The sequence below is a fragment of the Zalophus californianus genome, chromosome X (genome assembly GCF_009762305.2).
Source record: "Zalophus californianus isolate mZalCal1 chromosome X, mZalCal1.pri.v2, whole genome shotgun sequence".
Classification (NCBI taxonomy): domain Eukaryota; kingdom Metazoa; phylum Chordata; class Mammalia; order Carnivora; family Otariidae; genus Zalophus; species Zalophus californianus.
Window position 1 is genome coordinate 113,544,337 of NC_045612.1, and position 18,953 is coordinate 113,563,289.

The window sequence follows — 18,953 nt, forward strand, 5'->3', positions numbered from 1 at the left end:
CATAATTAACCAATACCACACTGTTTAAGTCTTGTTGTACTTGGGGCGCCTGGGTGGCTCAGTCGGTTAGGCAGCTGCCTTCAGCTCAGGTCATGATCCCAGGGTCCTGGGATTGAGTCCTGCATTGGGTTCCCTGCTCGGCGGGAGCCTGCTTCTCCCTCTCTCTCTCTGCCTGCCACTCTGCCTACTTGTGTTCTCTCTCTCTGTCAAATAAATAAATAAAATCTTAAAAAAAAAAGTCTTGTTGTACTTCTGGGTACCAAAGCAAACTGTATTCTGCCTATGGTAAAACTACAAATAAGGTTTAATATTGCCTTTTTATATGCATTTTATTTGGTTTTCTGGGTTGTTGTCATACCATTGATTATTCTTGTATTTCCAAAATTTTGAAATTTATATCATATTCATTGAAAAAAACAATTGATTATTGGGCCGGGTATGATTTTCCCCACATCTTAACTTTCTTTCTTTTTTTTTTTTTAAGATTTTATTTATTTATTTGACAGAGAGAGACACAGCGAGAGAGGGAACACAAGCAGGGGGAGTGGGAGAGGGAGAAGCAGGCTTCCTGCTGAGCAGGGAGCCCAAAGTGGGGCTCGATCCCAGGACCCTGGGATCATGACCTGAGCTAAAGGCAGACGCTTAACGACTGAGCCACCCAGGCGCCCCACATCTTAACTTTCTTATCTCCCCTTCTTGATGAGGTAGATGGACTGAGGGCTTTCTTTTGAGCGTTGTATCTGTTCTTATGTTGGGACCCAGCAACACTGGGATCATTACACTAGTAGTGGAAAGGATATAACTGAACTGTATGAGGGGGCAGTGGCAACTTCTTCCTTGTTTGCAGAAAAAGTAGCGGTCGATAGTCTAATGATTGGGAAATAGTAAACACATTTCAAAGATTGCTTTTTATTTAGTTATTTAAAGATTTTATTTATTTATTTGACAGAGAGTAAAAGAGAGTGTGAGAGAGCACAAGCAGGGGGAGGGTCAGAGAGAAAGGGAGAAGCAGACTCCCCGCTGAGCAGGGAGCCCGACGCTGGGCTCAATCTAAGGACCCCGGGATCATGACCTGAGCTGAAGGCAGTTGCTTAGCCAACTGAGCCACCCAGGTGCCCCTCAATGATGACTTTTTAAATTAAAGTTTTGTTTGGCTAACACAGGTACATGGTACCAATTAAAAGGGACAAAAATGCTCTCCCTGTCTCTCAGCCACCCTGTTCCCCACCCTGGAAGAAGTCTCAGTTATCAGTTTGTTCTGTATTACACAATGAGGCATGCGCACACTTTTGCAGAAATGCTAGCATACATTATTAGGCTTTTTTACCTAGTAACATGTCTTAGCAATTATCCTTATTGGTGCTTAGAGACCTGCGTCATTCTTGGAGAGAGTTGCATGGGATGGATTTACTGTAATTCATGTAACCAGTTCTCTACTGACACTCATTTACATTCTTTCAGTCTTGCTAATTTAAGCAGTGTTGTAATGATTAACCTTGTACATACACCGTTTTGCACGTGTGCGAGTATACTTGTAGTTTAAATTCCTAGGAGTGGAAATACTGAGTCAAAAGGCATGGACATTTAAATTTTTGATAGATAAATGCCACATTGCTTCCCACAGAGGTTGTCCCGATTTATCTATCAATTTATACTCTCATTGGAGAGTATGGAAGGGTATTTTTCTCTACACCACAGCTAAAATATATTGTTTCGATTGTTGCCAATCAGACAGATAAAAAAATGATTTTTTGCATCAGTAACACTAATAAAGTCACTGGGTATCAGAGAGATCCATTGAGAAGCTTTATGGTATTTGATACCACGGCAAAAAAGAGATCTCATCATAGTAAAAATTATATACATCCTTGTCTATCTAGACTAATCACTTCTGGAGAGTTTTGGGCTAACTGCACTCTATACTTACTACTCTTTGCACGGATACCAGCTGTGTGCTGGGCATGCGCTATGTGCTGTGAGAATAGACAGTACTCTGAGAGGGTCTGGACCCTCAAAGACTGGTGTGAACATGGTAAGACAGTAGGTGTAAATGCTACACTTTTATTTTATTTTATTTTATTATTTTTAAAAGATGTTATTTATTTATTTGACGAGAGAGAGAGCACAGATAGGCAGAGGGGCAGGCAGAGGGAGAGGGAGAAGCAGGCTTCCCGCTGAGCAGGGAGCCCGACTCGGGACTTGATCCCAGGACCCTGGGATCACGACCTGAACCGAAGGCAGCCGCTTAACTGACTGAGCCACCCAGGCGCCCCTATGCTACACTTTTAGTATAAGGACACAGCCAAAATGATTCAGGTCTTTCTGTCCAGTGAGCACTGCAAAGATATTGTCAAGTGAATTCCGCCGTAATTTGCATTTTTCTTATGAGTGTGGGTAAGCATCTTTTCGTGGGTTTGAGTCATTTTTTTTCCCTATGAATTGTCCTTTGCTCTTTTTTGTTGGGTTATTGATCTCTTTGCCAACACTTTGTAGAAGGTGTTCTCTCCAACAGGCAGCGTTCCCCCACTTGGACTTTTGTTGATGAATTTTCTTTCTTTTATTCTTTTGTCTATTTTGTGGTTGTAGTTTTCTGTAATTCGTCAGTCCTTTCTTTTGCAGCTTCTGGATTCTGTGGCAGAGTGTCAAATACTCTTTCCCACTCTGAGATCGTTAAATATTTCTCTCATGTTTTCTTCTAGTGCTTTTTTTTTTTTAAGGATTTTATTTATTTATTCATGAGAGACAGAGAGAGAGAGAGAGAGAGAGAGAAGCAGGCTCCCAAGGAGCAGGGAGCCCGATGCGGGACTCGATCCCAGGACCCTGGGATCATGACCTGTTCCGAAGGCAGACGCTTAACCATCTGAGCCACCCAGGCGCCCTCTTCTAGTGCTTTTAAGGTTTCATTTTTGAACGAGTAAATTTATTTTCAATGTCTAACATTCCCAGTTTAATAAAGAACTAGGTATTGCTTGTTTAAGGAAAATGAGGTAGTGTGTGAATTTTCTTACTGTATCCTTCTTCCTACTGCTCTTAAACCAGATCTGCATCCTGGCAGGTGAGAAGTTGGTTGTGATCCAGCGAACGCTAGCTGGGTCATTGTAGGGATGATACAGATTTCCATGTTGTCATAGCTTTGGGCTGAACTGGAAATAATACCCCTCGTCTGTAATAGGTGTCCTGCCCATAACACTCTGCTAAATTGGCCATTCATTTGACAGATAGTTATTTTTTTCAAAGATTTTATTCATTCATTTGAAAGAGAAAGACACGGTGAGAGAGGGAACACAAGCAGGGGGAGTGGGAGAGGGAGAAGCAGGCTTCCCGCGGAGCCGGGATCCCGATGCAGGGCTCGATCCCAGGACCCTGGGGTCATGACCTGAGCTGAAGGCAGACGCTTAACTGACTGAGCCACCCAGGTGCCCCTTGACAGATAGTTATTAAGTGCTTACTAAAGCATGTCCAAACAACTGGTTGGTATTGACACCCTTTGATCCACTAGTAATAATCTAGATGTTTAGCAGGGCATGGGCAGATATAAAGGCACCAGCTATCATGCCAGTAATCGCTTTGTGCCTGTATCAGGAAGCTGTGTTACCTCTTTGGGACACGAAGGTAACTGTTCTTATCTTTGTCCAGCCTGTAGCACTTCCCGAACTCCTCTCAGCATTTATTCCCATCCTGTCGGGCAAGAGCTTCTTGCCTGGGCTTGTGTTATCAGTGATTCTTGGGAGATAATACCGCAAATGTACGATATTGCAAATATGTAGCTGAAGATTTACATAGAAACATGACAATAGGTATCCTGCTACTTTTTTAAAAACCTTGTTAGCTTTGAGCTGAAAATATCGTAGATCAATGATATGTCAGAGCATTTTTCTAAGTGGCAACATATTTTGTTAAGTATAAGAAAGCCACTGTGGTATGAGATATTGGCATGGGTTCACTATGTAATTTTTAGGGGAAATGATGAAATATTTCAAGCATTAGAAAAAGACAGAAACTGAATAGCAAATACCAGTGTGTCCACCCCCGATTTATCAAATCCTTGTATTTTTTGCCATATTTTCAGATGTTTTATGTGTGTGTGTTTGTGTGTGTGTGTGTGTGTGTATTCTTTATAAGTCTTTCCAATGAAGTTGGTGCATTTCATGATTCAACAGCATGGGTATTTTTTAAATTGTGATAATGAGATATATCTTTTTTAGAGAAACAGAATCTTACAGCTGAAACTCCCCTGGTGCTCTGCTATTGCTTTTAAGATACTTGTTGCATCTTCCCAGGTGTCTTGAGATTGACTAGCCTTTTCTGAAGGGAGCCAAATGCTGGGAAAGCACAGTCTCTGCAAGCAGCCAATGTTCATGGGGCGGCTGCTCCTCAAATTTGCCTTTTATGTGGGGGGCAGGCAGGAAGAGATTATGCTTGTGGGGGGTGGGCAATGTGCTATTTTAGGATTCTGTATCTATTCAAAACTCTCTTGCAGTAGATTTGGTGTAAGGGTTTGTTTTAGTGATTTCCTTTTATCTCCTGCCAGTGGTAATTTTGCAAAAATGTTTTCCATGAACTGGCATAGGGGGCACAGCTGTGATCTCACAGCTACACCTGGCCCTGAAGGGAGCCTTACCTGCAGAAAGAAACAGACCAGGTTTGAGGGCAGGCTGATGAATGACTCCTTTTTTCCCCTGCCCCTGCTTCTACCCTGAGCTGAGGGGGCCCTGCCCAGCCTCACGCTAACGCAGAGGGAAGCCCAGGACCAGCATTTTGTGCAGGTCAGGGCAGCACCGAGCTCCCCCTGGTGTCAGCGGCACCAGCCCGCTCCGTGGGCCTGTACTGTTGGTGGCAGGAGAGAAGGAAATATTTTAAGATGTGAGGAAAGCAGCTGAGGTGGAGAAGAAGGACCCCGTGGAGGGAGGAGATCCACACGGCTGATTGTGTCAATTAGATGAGTCACCCCTTGGCTCACCCACTTGGTAAGCAGCATCTGGCACATTCCGACCACTCGGGCCCTTAACGTTGATCCCAGGAAGCTTCCCCCTGAGATGAATATTAAGACACCCAAGCTCTAGCTTTTCATGTTTTTGGCCTTCTAGGATGAAATACTAGCACATTTCAATTTAAAAGAATCTGTTGTCTTCTGGCTTAAGCATTCGTATTGTTACTTTAAGTGGAAATAGCATACGGTGAAGTGTGGAGATCTTATACACAAACACAGTTCCATGAAGTTGTAGGAGTGTATGCACCTGTGCACCCATCACGCAGACTAGTTTATAGAACCTCTTCATCCTCCCTGTCATTACCTTCCCAAGGGCAACTGCCCTTTGGAGATGTCTCACCATTGATAAGCTCTGTCTCTTGTTAAACTTCACATAACAGAATTGTACAGCTTGTGGTCTTCTTGGTCTGGCTTCTTTCACTCAACATTCTGACGGCAAAGTTCATCTGTTTTGTTAGGTGTTGTTCTTTTTTATAGCACTTGCTATTTAATGATGACATTAGTAATGACAAGAAAAAAATCTGTATACTGCTCCCCAATTTACTCTTTGACCCTGAAGACACCTTTGTGATGGTGCCAAAACATTTAGCGTTAGACTTCTTTTTAGAGATGACAAAAGAGCTGCATAGAGGCTTTCAGTATTGCCCCCAGGTCACCCACCTAATAAATGATGACAACAACACTAATTGTTTTTTGTTTGGTTTGGTTTGGTTTGACTCACAGCATCATTCTCCCCATTTACTGTGAGGCCTGCATTTTAACTTGTGTCAAGGTTGGTGGTAGGATGAGAGGAGGGAGGGACCCCCAGACCAGACCTTCACTAGTGTTTTACTGGGGAGTATTTCAGTTAATTGAAAGAAGTTAAGGTTCAACCAAGCCAACCCCCCAGCACCTGTATAGTATGTAATGGATGTGGAGGCTGAGGAGAAAAGCGGGAAAGCCAGCTTGGCTCAGCAGCCAAGGCAACATCTAGGCAACTCCACTTACCACAAGTTAGACTCTGCTCGTCTGGTTCCCAGTTGTGTACAAATTATGCGTTTGCTCAGTGAGGCTGTTGTTTGCAGGCTGCTAAATGTGTCATGGCAAATTTTTGCTAGAGTGGCATTATTGAGGCTTTTTGGCCTCCAGATATGGGTGAGCCATCTTGGGCTCTGATCAGCATAGTGCTCTGGGAAGCAGGAATGCTACAAGTTCACCTCTCCCTTCACTCACGTTGCCCTTGTGACATAGCTCGAGTGTTATCACAGCATTGATATCTTACTGATGGCCTCAGTTTTGCTGTACATGATGAGTTTCCACTGTTGAGGCATCAGATTTGGGATAAAGAGAAGCCAGGTTTCCTTTACCTTCTAAAGAGGTTTGCCAATACCCTGATGGTTTTGTAGGGTTTTAAAGCAAGCACAGTCGTTGCTGACCTATATTATGTGGGGATATATGAATTTCTATAAGCCCCGATGGCCCACAATTCTGGCCCGAGGTGTGGCCTCTACCACTGGGATAGTAGGATCCAGGTTCTTAACAATGGTTAAAAATATAGTGTTAGAAAATGGAAATTGAGCGTTGGGGTCTAGGAACACTCAGACCCACGAAATCCAGAGTCCCATGACCTGGATCAGAACCTCGGAGAGCTCCAGGTAACCAGATGCGGGCAGCTGTAGGCAGGCAGGACTTACTCCAGTGCCAAGCCCACCCTCCTCTGCAGCAAAGAGCTTTTATGTGTACGGGAGAAAGGACTTCAAGGATTGGGGTCTCAGTACTGGTAGATTTATGGATAAAGCAGTACCTTATATTCTTCAGCTGGGGAGGGAAGTGAAGGGTCCCACTGGAGACCCGGGTGGGGTCATTTTGAGTCTCCCCTCTATAGCCATGGCCTAGTTCTTCCTTTGAGGTGAAGTGTAGCAGGACAGCCCTGCCCAGAGGGCCCAGAGGTGGGTCCCACGGCTCACTATGCCCCTGACTAGCTTTGTGGCCTTTGGCTGCTCTTGCATCCTCTCTGACTGGGTCTCAGGGTTCTTGAATGCAAAAACCTATCAGTCTGGCAGAATCAGGGTTCTATCATCTTTTCTTTCAATAACACAATAATAGTGTTACTGTGAGGAGCAAGTGAAGAAATATCTGCTAAAACACTTTAGTTTCTCTAAGCCTTTGCCCGTGTAAGGTTGTGTCATTGCCAGCATCGTCACCTATTTTTAGAGCCTACCAATAGGAGCCCATGACATCAGATGTCTGTGAAAGTCAAGGTGTTGTTAGAGATGTTCACTCCCTGTGTTACACGTGCACGGTAATGGGCACCATGGGGCCAGTGTGCATGGCAGATAGTTTGAGCTAGCATCCAGTAAACGGGCATGTATGGTTGCTATGCAATTTAAAAAGTTTTAAATGAAAGGGTTTGTCCTGTGGTCTTTTGGAAGTAACTGGGGGGTTTCTGTAGGGAGTGACAAGAGCATACATTTGTTTTCGGAGTGTGGAGGCAGGGAGACATTATTGCCACTCGGGCAAGAGTGGTTGACAGAGACGCTCTGAAGCCAGACGGCTGGGGTTCCGATTCTGACTCCTGCTTGTTTGGCAGGCTTGCTCAGTGCTCCGTGTCTTAGTGTGTGGGGAACGGGGTTGGCGTGCAGGCTACAAGCTGCCATCCAGGGGAAGCTCTGAGAGCAGCTTCGGCTCGTGACAAGCACTCCCCTGTTAGCTGCTGTTCATGTGTATGTTTTCTTGTGGTCAAATATATATAACAGAAAAGTTGCCATTGTAACCATTCAAAATGTACAGTTCACTGGCGTTAGCTACATTAACAGGGTTGTGCAACCCTCGTCCTTATCTCTGTCCAAAACTTTTTCATCGCCCCAAACAGAAACTTTGTAACCATTAAACATTGACTCCCATTCTCCCTCCCACTCCCTGGTAACCTCCAGTCTTTCTGTCTCTATGAATTTGCCTAGTCTAGCTGCAATATATAAGTGGAATCATACAACATTTGTCCTTTTATGTCTGGCTTAATTTCACTTAGTATAATGGTTTCTGGGCTCATTCCTATTATAGCATGTCTCAAAATTTGGCTCCTTTTTGAGGCTGAATAATATTCTGTTGTATGTATAGACCACATCTTGTTTATCCATACATCTGTTGCTGGACACTTAGGTTGTTTCTACCTTTTGGCTACTGCAGTAGATGTTGGCATACAAGTATCTCTTTGAGTCCCTGATTTCAGTATTTTAGGGTTTATACCTATGAGTGGAATTGCTTGGTCACACGGTGGTTCTATGTTTAGCTCTGAGTCACTACCATACTGTTTTCCACAGGGGCTACCTCATTTTCCATTCCCACCAGCAGTGCACAATGGTTCTAATTCCTCTACATCCTCATCAGCACTGTTTTCCTTTTTAAAAATTTCTAGGCATTTTAGTGGGTATGAAGGAGTATCTCATTATGGTTTTGATTTACATTTCCCTAAAATGACTAATGATATTGGGCATCTGGTCATGTACTTATTGGCTATATGTATATCTTTTTGGAGAAGCATCTCTTTGAGTTCTTTGCCTGGTATTCATGGTTTCAAGGCAGCATAGGAAGAATGGAGAGAAACCGAAAGGTTGAGGAAGTAGATAGAGCCCAACTGGGTGACTGGTTAGGTATGGGGGTTAACACTGAGTTTTCCAGCCTGAGTAAGTGGGTAGATGATGGGCTCTCCAGCAGGGTATCTCCCTCTCTTCCAGAAAAGAGGCAGGTCAGAGGGAAGATGTTGAGTTTGGGGGGGGGGGACCGCATTGAGCCTGTGTACCCAGGTGTTGTGCAGGTGGAGAGTCTACACGGGACACTGCCATACCCGTGTGTCTGGTTTCTCTGGAAAAATACAGGGCATATTTTAAGTTTTGTGTCCTCCCTGCTTCCATCTAAGAAGGAGCTTAAGAAATGTGGTCACTGTTAGGCTTCTCTGTGTGGCAAATATAAGCAGTCATTGAAGGGACAATGGAATCTGGGATTTATGAACCAACCTCTCTCTGGCGCTGCTGTCTTAGCCCTTAAGCACTTGCTTGATCAGGTCAGTCCTTCCAACCTCACAGGGTGCTGCTCTGAAGCCTTGGGCTTGAGTATTCTTAACAATCATGGCTTCTAGGGGTGCCTGGCTGGCTCAGTCACTGGAGGGTGTGACTCTTGATCTCGGGGTCTTGAGTTTGAGCCCCACGCTGGATGTAGAGATTACTTAAAGACAGACAAACAAACAAACAGAAACCAATCACACTTCTAAAGTTCTCTCCAGTGATCACTTCGGTCTATCAAACATTTTTCCCTCCCTCACCATTCCCCAACTGCGTGCCTTTCGCTGTTAGTGCTAAGCAAATGCTTGACATGTTGCCCACAACCCGCTGAATTTCTCTGAATTAGCCCTTGGTGACCTTGGGTGTTGAATCACCATGGATGTTGTGTCCAGCTGGGAAATTTGTGTGTGCACAGTCATATCCACACTGCAGTGGAAAGAGAGGTTTGAGCAACTGTTCTACCCCCAAAGAAGCAAGCTCTGGGGAATGAGCCCCCATGGTGGCTTGTTTTCTTGACTTCTCAAGCCACAGCAGCCTGGCAGCCATCACTAAGAAAGCATCCCGTCATGTGGCTCAGGCGGGCAATGTTTGCAGATTGTCCCCTGATGCCATCTGCCTGTGAGGCTACAGAAACCCCCGGCAACTGCTGTTCTCGCAGGTGCCATGGCTGCTGAGGTGGGAGTCCGTGTGCATACACACACGTGCACACAGCTTTGTGCTGGGTTGGCCTGAGACGCCAGCTGAAACTCTCAACCCAGCAAAGTGCCAGCCACAGTTGCTGATTTCCGGTGGGGCCCTGGTGAGGGAGGGAGGGTGAGGCTGTTGTGAACTGAGCCAGCAATTGGAGAACTGGATACGGTAACTAAGACCCAGGTGTGTAGGAAGCTGCTGGCCAGTGGCTATGTTTTGACAAGCTTTTTCGTTCCTTTCTTTCTGCCTCTGCCCTCTGCCCAGGCTGAATCTCAGCCCCCTACCTAATTTGCTGTCTTCATGTTTATTCCATAGAAGGAACTCATCCTCATTTCTTGCCCCATGATCTTCCTAAAGAACACATTGCCCTTCCTGCCACTCAGCCATGCTCTGGGTCTAGCCCCTTAGCTTTCGCTTTTTCCCGCATTGGTGTAATTAATCATGGGTTCAGACAAGCCCAGTAACTCTCTGCTCCAGACCTGAAGTTTGTGAGTTACTATCATTTCGAGCTATTGATGCTTTTTTGAAAGTAATTATGTAAATTATCAGAGTAATTTGAAGTTATTGTCTCAGCCACTAGGTTTTTAAGTTCTGTATCTTTTTTAAAAAAACATTTTATATATTTATTTATTTGAGAGAGAGAACGTGCATAGGCAAGGGTAGGGGCAGAAGCAGAGGGAAAAGCAGGCTCCCTGCTGAGTGGGGAGCCCTATGCAATGCAGGGGCTCCATCCCAGGACCCTGAGGTCATGACCTGAGCCGAAGGCAGACGCTTAACTGACTGAGCCACCCAATCACCCCTAAATTCTGTATCTTAATGGATCTTCTTTTTTAAAAAAAGATTTTATTTTTTTATTTGAGATAGAGCGAGCGAGCACACAAGCAGCGGGGAGGGGCAGGGGACAGGGAGAAGCAGGCTCCCCACTGAGCAGGGACCTGGAGGCGGGCCTCGATCCCAGGACCCTGAGATCATGACCTGAGCTGAAGGCAGACATTTCACCAACCGAGCCCCCCAGGCGCCCCCTTAATGGATCTTTGATAAGAGACCAGCTAGAGTAAACTTTTTCCGTAAAGGGTCAGGTATTTTATGCTTTGATGTCTGTTCAAATACTCAGCTCTGCCGTCATAACAGCCTTAGAAAATTCTTCAATGAATGAAGGTGGTCATGTTGTAATGAAACTTTATTTATAAAAACATGTGGTGGGTTGTAGTTTGCTGACCCCTGGCCTAGAATGATGGTCTTTATCGCTGTCATCCTTACATTTTTGTCAAGAGCTAAATAGAGAGCCAGAGGAACTTGATGAGTGTAAATGAACTTAAGTCCCCTTCTTTTGGGTTTAACATAATTTGGGGACAATGGTGATTTGAGAATATATTTCTCTAAACCCCTGTTGGGAAGGATAGAAACCAGAAGGCTTTTACGCGGTGACTCTCCTTGGCCAAACCTTGTTATTGTTCAAAAAGTAAGACAGGTTGTCACTTCGAGCTGTGCAGTGGCCTTCATTATCTATCACTCATTCTCTTTCTGGTCACTTGGAATGGTCATAGTCACATAAGGTTATGTCACCATGTTGGACATCATTTTACTTTACAGGAGCAAGTGCTTCAGTGATAAATGTAAGGAAAATAAGCCACAACAACAAAAGAAATGGTGTTTTTCATACATCATGTTACACTGAGTTGAGGTCATTAGAGTTCATTTCCAGAAAGTTGAAGCTTAAAATAGCCAAAGAGCCATTTTAAAATTTCAAACAACAGTCTTGTTTTCCTTTTATCCTCACAGGAAATAAAGAAAGAAATGAAGAAAGACCTTCTCTCCAGCAAAGCTCCAGAAAAGCCCATGCACGAAGTGTCCAGTGGAAATGCTTTGCTATCTTCTGAAACAATTCTAAGAACCAATAAGAGAGGTATGGAGAAGAACAAGCCCCCTCCCCACACACAAACCCAAACTGGAAACTTCCCGGTGAACTGTGTCAAATTCTGAATTGCTGAAAAACTGAATGGCATTTGCCCTTTTGTTTTTTTGTATAAATTTGGACACACACGTGCGCACACACACACACACACACACACAGTGAGCAACAATGTAATAACTGTAATAAAGGGAATGAATACAATTTTTTCACAATGAGTAAGTAGACTAAATTTGCAAATGATGATTTTTCTAGGACGTTAGCTTTCACTTTCACATCTATTTTTATGGATGAAAGGTGACTTTAGAGAATGCTATGGTGCACGCTGAGATATGTGCATCTGGCCATGCTCTCTTTTTATTTTTAAGGGCAGGCTTTATCAGGGTCTTTCTCTCTACCTGCTGGGCTCCCAAACACAAACCTTGTCTCTCTTGGTTTAGGAGGCAGTGTGTGCACAGAAAGAGCTCATACCTGCCTCCAACCAAGGGAACTTTAACCATCTTGTTTGCCTATTTTGAGACCTCAAGGCAGATTTTCAGGTATTAGCTTGTTGGGATCTTGTTTTCTCCCATATCCATCCTTTGTGACACCGTTGTTTGAGATGAGAGGAGAGACAATGTAAGATCGCAGAGAGGACTTGACTCACTTCTACCGTGGTTGCACTAGATTTCCTCGGTTTTTCCTGCCCCTGCGCTCACCGCGCATCGGGGCCAGGCTCACGTGGAGCATGCCCAGGGCAGGTTAGCGTTCAGCGGCTGGCTTTTCACTGGCTGATTACTTCCTTAAAGAGAAATATAGAGCTGTTCAAAAGCAGCAGCAGGAAATGTATTAGCAAAGAGTTCCATTAAGAAGAAAAAAGAAGGCAAGTTTACATAACCACAGGGAAGAACAGCTAATCTTTCATAAAATTTAGACAGCATAAGAATTTGTCCAATAAACTGTCCATTGATCATAGTGCTTGAGACATTAGCTTTGTGTCTCTCTTCCTTCCTGCTTCTTCCTCTGCACCCTCCAGCTGCCCTGGGTTACATTTCCTTTTTTGAATTATTCAGATTAAGTATTGGCTGGAGGCCCACGCTGGTTAGCAGCTATAGGATTTTCTTTCTTTTCTTGTTTTCTTTCTTTCTTTTTTTTTTTTTTTTAAGCCCATCCTACCAATGCAGCGGGTTTCCCATTTTAAGAATGAAGCATACTTTGCTGGAAAACTGTAGTCGTCCCCTGAAGTGCCTCCTGCGTTCTTGCAAATAAGTTCCAGAACTCCTGAGGCCTGCCCTCCTGGGTGTCATAGAGCTAGAAGTCAGTGGGTCTGTCTATATTCCCAACCCTTGCTTGCTGCTCCGAGCCCCTCTTGCTCCTCCTCATGCTTCTTGGGTTGGTGAGCCAAGGAAGGGCACACACATGGGGACCAGTGGCAAGGCTTCCCCCGCCAGCCCAGCTTTTATAAAGTAAATAAGACAATTAAGGTAATTAATTAACTTAATAAGATAAGGAATTAATTAAATTAAGGAATTAAGGTAATTATCCAGATGAGTTGGGTAAAAATTATCTGAGAACTTTAAATCAAAGAAGGAATCCAACTTTTCAGATAATTGCCTCTTTACAACTAAAAATCTGGCCTCTGAGGTCCTCCCCGGAATTTGTCATGGTCCAGAAAAAGGTACTAACGGGGGAGGGGGCATACTGAGGGGCGTTCCTTTCTTAAGTGTCCACCTTAGGCCCACAGCCTGACTATGACCACTGGATCCGAGATCTTAGCATATTGGAGGCGTTCTCTAAATACGAAACACATAAAATACCATCTTCATTCTGTCCCAGGCTTCACACTGACCCCCAGGTCACCTGGGCCAAACATCAATTTCCAGTTGAAGGGAAGCATTGTGTACCCAGGGCCAGCGCCGTGGTTGGCCCTGCCCCCACCCGTCAATACTAACAGTATCCTACTACTCCTTATAATAAACAGCGGGGTGGATTGATTGGCCTTGTCAGGCCAGATAAATAGTTCATTGTGCTGGGCTCAAAAGCTACATTTTTTTCCCACCCCAGATCAATGAAAAACCACTTTTTTCCCCCTTAAAACAAGGATCAGAGGCTAAATCTGTGGGATGATTCTGGTTACTTGTAAACACTTCCATCCAACTAATTTTTCAAGTTTTATGCATTATTGTAAATGACCCAGGTCATCTCCTTTTCTTTGTTTCCACCAAGCTTTGTCCCTAGAAATTTCTTGATGTTTTTGTCTGTTGCTGTTATGAATGGAAGTTTCTTTTTAGAGTTTAGTAATAGTCTGCTTTGTTTCATTAACACGGGATCCCTTGTGGGGTATATGAGTCCACCTTGTGAGTCAGCCTTGGACCCTGTGAGAATTTAATAGAAATAACACAGGTTCTTTTTCTTTTAATAAAGAAAGATCAAAATCTGTTATGGGTCTGAAATTGAACTACTTCACTGGGTCCTGAACTTGAGATAGACTTAGCTGAAGAAGTTTGCCCAGTTGTGGCCAGAGGCTTGGGGACATGCCTCACTTTGCAGCAATGACAAGTGGGTGGTACTACCTCACAGTGTGGGATGAGCTTGCCCTCCCCAGGCCCCTAAATAAGGTCAGGAACCACCCTAGGTTTGAAGGAAGCTACTAATAGCCCTGAGAAAAGGCCAGGACCATGGAAACCGTTTGGGGACTGATTAGTTTCAGTTTTCAACTTTAACCTTGGCAAATTTCTGCAGAGTTGATTTAGGGAGGTACTGGAATGATTCCATGTGCTTTTCATCTGAGAAAAAGATGTGACTGAAATTGAGAAAGACAGGCAGAGAGCGAGAGAGAGAACAGCTCCTCCAGATGGCCTGGCTGCCGTCAGCTATACGTTCCAGGCATTAGGGCTGTAAGGACATCTGTGTCTGCTCGCACCCCTGGCCATGTCTCTGGGCTTTACCCTAGTCCCAGTGAAGGAGATTTCCGTTTTTTTTTTTTTTTTTTTTTTTTTAGGAGATTTCCGTTTAAAACAAGCTTTTCCCAAGGAGTAAGAAGTCATTTTTTCATTTACGCTTGCAGCATGGATGTTGTGTATCCTGCAGTTACCCCAGACTCCAGAATGTTGACAAATTGTAGCCAGAAAATCTGAAAATTTTTCTTGGAGCCAAATGACATTCTCATGAACCAGATAGAAAAAGGTTGTCTGTTTCCTTCTGAGAATGATTTATTCTTTTGTTTCTTCTCTCATTAAACCCATATAGAAGAACGATGCAGACTCCTAAATTGAAATATTGATATATGGAAGAATTTTTTTTGAAAAAACATTCAAACCTTGAGTTTAAAAGAAAAACTGAACAAAGTGGACATTTTAACGGTTAACAGCAAATACATTAAATACATACTGAAAATGAGCAAGGAGGATTTTGTCCATTTCTACTTGAATTAAAGGAAAGAAAAAATCATTTGGTTTCATCCTCAGAAGGGTTTCCCAACCAACTTTCTTTATGTGAGAGGTTCAGTGTCCAGGCTATAACCAATACCACATTGGCCTTTGTAAGGACCAGCTTCTATTTTGGGGCTCTAGTTCCTCAGTTTTTGCATCATTAACAGACCTCGTGGGGAAGCTGTCTCTCTCAGAACCCCCCCTGCCGCCCAGGATTTGGGATATTTTTCCTTCCTCACTTTCACGTGCATCCTAATGAACATTCAACAGTGCACGTTTACTGTGTGCCTGCGGCAGGCCTGGCCCTGTGCTTGGTACTGGGACAGATAGAAGGCCTAGAAGAACACTAGCCTGTCCTCCTGCAAGCCCTTGCAGTCTGTTGTATCCCTTGGGAAATGTTAAGAAAGTGGTGTACATTTCTTAAATCTTTTTTATGGCAAGATGGGGATATGTCTCTTATTTACTTCTGTCATTCTGAATGTGAAGCCACTCCGCAGGTTTCTGGTTGGCTTTATGTGTCCTTATTTCTATTTCCAGTTTGTCATGAATTCAGTGTTTGGTAAGTCTCTATTGTATTTTGCACATTTATTATTCTTTGCTATTATTATTATTATTATTATTATTGTTATGCTCTCCTGATATAAAATGTCTTTTATAATCATCTTTTTAAGTCGCTCTGCTACTTTGGCATCTGCCTTCTGAAAGATAAACTGCTTTTACCATCTTTATTTAAGGTTTGTTGTGCATTTGCATTTTACTGCCCCTTCCAGGGATTAATGCAGGAAGATCTGATGCTCTCAAAGATGTTGTTTGTAACAGGCCTAGCCCTGATGCTACAAGATGAGATTCAAGTTGAGCTGGGGGAGGTTTGCTCTTGGAGTTGCTATGTGGATATGACTTGGATTGTAGAACATGACTCTGTGGCCTCATTTCGCGTGTATTTAGTCCTTCAGACAGGTTTCATTCAAAAGTTGTCCTTAACAGAGGGACCAACAGCTGCTCTGCCTCTGGCGACACACTGTTGCTTTAAAAGTTAATGCAGAAATTCTTCAGAATTCATTGTGTGTGTGGATGGGTGATATATACATGCCCCTCCCCCAGCATAATATGGGCCCCGTGTTTGCCGCACGGAAGGGCTCTCCATTTTGGTCTGCTGCCTGTAGCTGTCAGAAGAATTGTACCGAATGTTTATCTTTCTTTTCTCCCAGCACCAGTCATTCCAATCCCTGAACAGATCTGGCCATAGTGACCTCCCTCCCTTGTCTCTACTGAAGGGGAAACATTTTTTTAAGCTGTCATTTCTTTAGCATTTACTTGGCTCTTCAGAGTAACGTTCTCGAGGTATGTGTTGGCTTGTTTGTCAGGACATGAGTGCGTGTGCGCGCAAACACGCACGTGCTGCCATGGAACTCTGGGTTGGCTCCAAGGAGGTGGCCTGGTTCCCTTGATAGGCTGTGGGCTCTTTGTTTGAAATGAAACTGTAAACAAAGGATGGAAAAAGTGGGTCTTTAATAAAGAAAATGTCAACGACTTTGGTTTTCCAGTGCTTTGTTGTTTAAGGTGGATGCAAGATCTGGGAATTTGTTTATAGAAACAAGACTTTTTTCCTTTCAAATTTCCTTTTGGAGAAACAAATGTGGATTACCCTGGTTACCTAGGGATCTGAAAATGTGGCATGTTGGGTCAGATTTTCTTCAACTCTCTGCATTACCTGTTGACCTTACCTAAATTGCTGGCTTTTATGGGCAGATAGAAGAGTAAGAAGTTAAGAGATGGCGTTACTGTTGCATGGAAGCTCTTGGCTATTTCCTGAGCTGGTCTTTCCCATGGGGAGATGAAAATAAAGCTGGCCACCTGGCCGCAAACCTGGATGGATATAATATTATAGCCATTCAATAATACATACATCCATGTAAATGTGTCTTTGTGTGTGCATTTATCATCTTCTTTCTCAGGGGGCCTTCATTCTTGAAAGTTTGAGAGTAAAGACCATAAAGAGATTTTGTAAAGTAACTGATCCCTGGCTGCATTACTGACGGGTTCTCTTGGGAGCCTGTGTTATTGGCTCCGTGGGACCAGCAGTTGATGTTAGAGTATGTTACCCCTATTTACTTTCTTATCAGAGTAATACTGCCTCTTGGATCTAGGGATGGTGGTGAAATGGGTGGAAAAGGCCATTCCAAGCGGGTGTTGCCATTGTCCATTTTCCATACATTTTTGCATGTGGGTCATTGACAAACTTGGTTTGAAGAAATTTTCTTGTATTATATTTATCTCCTTTCAATCTCTGTGTCCTGGTTCCAAGGTGTTAACACTAGAGGAATTAGTGTCCCCTGGAATAATCACTGATTTAGACCTCTGTGGCGTTCCTGCTGGGTTTCCACCCAAGTTCATCCAGAGGACAGCCACGGAGTGCTTTGGGTGGTGGCTCCACCTGGTGGCTCTCCTAGGAAACCCCTCCTCCTGCCCACCTTTTCTCCCTGGGGGAAATGCCTTTGGTTCCTCTGAATTTTAGTGTTCTCCGTTCCTGCCATTCCATCGTAGACCCACAGCTTCTCACATTACACGTGTGTTCTCCTTAGCTCCTTTCCTTTCTCTTCTAATTTTTCTTCATTGAACTCATAGAATCCGTTTCCCCATCCTTGTCGCATCTGTTACACCCCCACTGACCAGGATCATTGTTGATATGCGTGGAAAAAAAAAAAAGGACTCCTGTAGGCATGACTCTAGGTGTAGATATTAATGTGAACACAATGAAGAAGTCCACTAAAATTCCTGTAGGTAAGCCAGAGTCTTACGAGATAGCTCCAGGTACCCCTAACTACTACTTTACATCTTGTTGAACCCAGTTTTTCTGAAAGGAGTACTATTTTGTGACTGATGTTGTTTTCAGTTGTCAGCAGGTGGTGAAATAAAGAGCCTACTGGCTTTGCTGGCTTCATTATCATTTGTCAGTTCTCTATAGGAAGCCCCTTCTTGCCTTGGCGTGGGCCGCCCACCCCTACCCCACCACGCTACCCCCTCCGGGTATTCCACTGAGCATTAGTATTCTTGATAAATAAAAATGTTTCTTCTTTAATTGCATTGTTTTTTGGGTTTTGTTAGTTGATGACATTGCAGATGTGTTTTAGCTACATTGTGGGTTAGTCTGAGAACTTAATCACCACTTATGACTTTGTTTCTATGAGAAAAAGCATTTGGAATTTCAAACAGTGCATAGTGCATAACCCACTTTGTAAAGCTGACTTTTTTCTTTGATTTTTACATTGCTGGCCTGAAGCCTTAAGTACCTTTTAAAAGCAGAGAGTCCATATAATCGGGATGACTGCAGTTTTCTCATGTTACAGAGTCATTTACAATTCACTTGGTACAGAATACTAGAATTATGCAGCCTCCCTCCAACACACCAGGCTCCGAGGACAGTGCTGACCAACCACATAGCCCCATTGTACGCAGTGCTTATTTTCACCAATTCTGAGTTGGACCTTGGGGGCCCAAGTTTGTCTGTCGAAGGCATGTTCTAAACGGGATACTATTGTATATTTTCACCTACTAGAGAGGAAGCCATGCAACGCGTGTGACATGCTCAGATAGACACCAGGCCAGTGTTTCCCAGTGTTTGTTGCACAGAATTATGGCCCTGCAAAATATTCACAAAAGGGGGACGGAGAGAGAGAGAGGAGACAAAAAGGGAGAGAAAATTGGCTCTCTGGACGCATGAATTTTGGCTACGACCACCGGCACTAACACCCTCTTAGAAGACTGACAAGCACTGTAGTGTGTCACAGGCTCTCAGAGGTCCTCTGCTAAGAAACCTGCTTCTGTTTGATCGGCGGACCGCATTTTACTGAATACTAGTTAGGATGCGCAGGACTTGAAAATGCAGGGCAAGGAGCTGTCTGAGCATCTCTGGG

The 18,953-nt window shown here is 43.9% G+C and overlaps 1 protein-coding gene across 11 annotated transcripts in view; it reads left to right on the forward strand.

Annotated features, from left to right (window-relative positions):
* SH3KBP1 (SH3 domain containing kinase binding protein 1) overlaps window positions 1-18,953 on the forward strand; it is a 324,264-nt gene that overhangs the window by 120,673 nt on the left and 184,638 nt on the right. For all 11 annotated transcript variants that reach the window (XM_027608838.1, XM_027608844.1, XM_027608839.1 and 8 more), the window contains exon 3: window positions 11,500-11,623. In XM_027608838.1, the coding sequence (XP_027464639.1) occupies window positions 11,500-11,623 (124 nt within the window). The remainder of the gene's footprint in view (window positions 1-11,499; window positions 11,624-18,953) is intronic.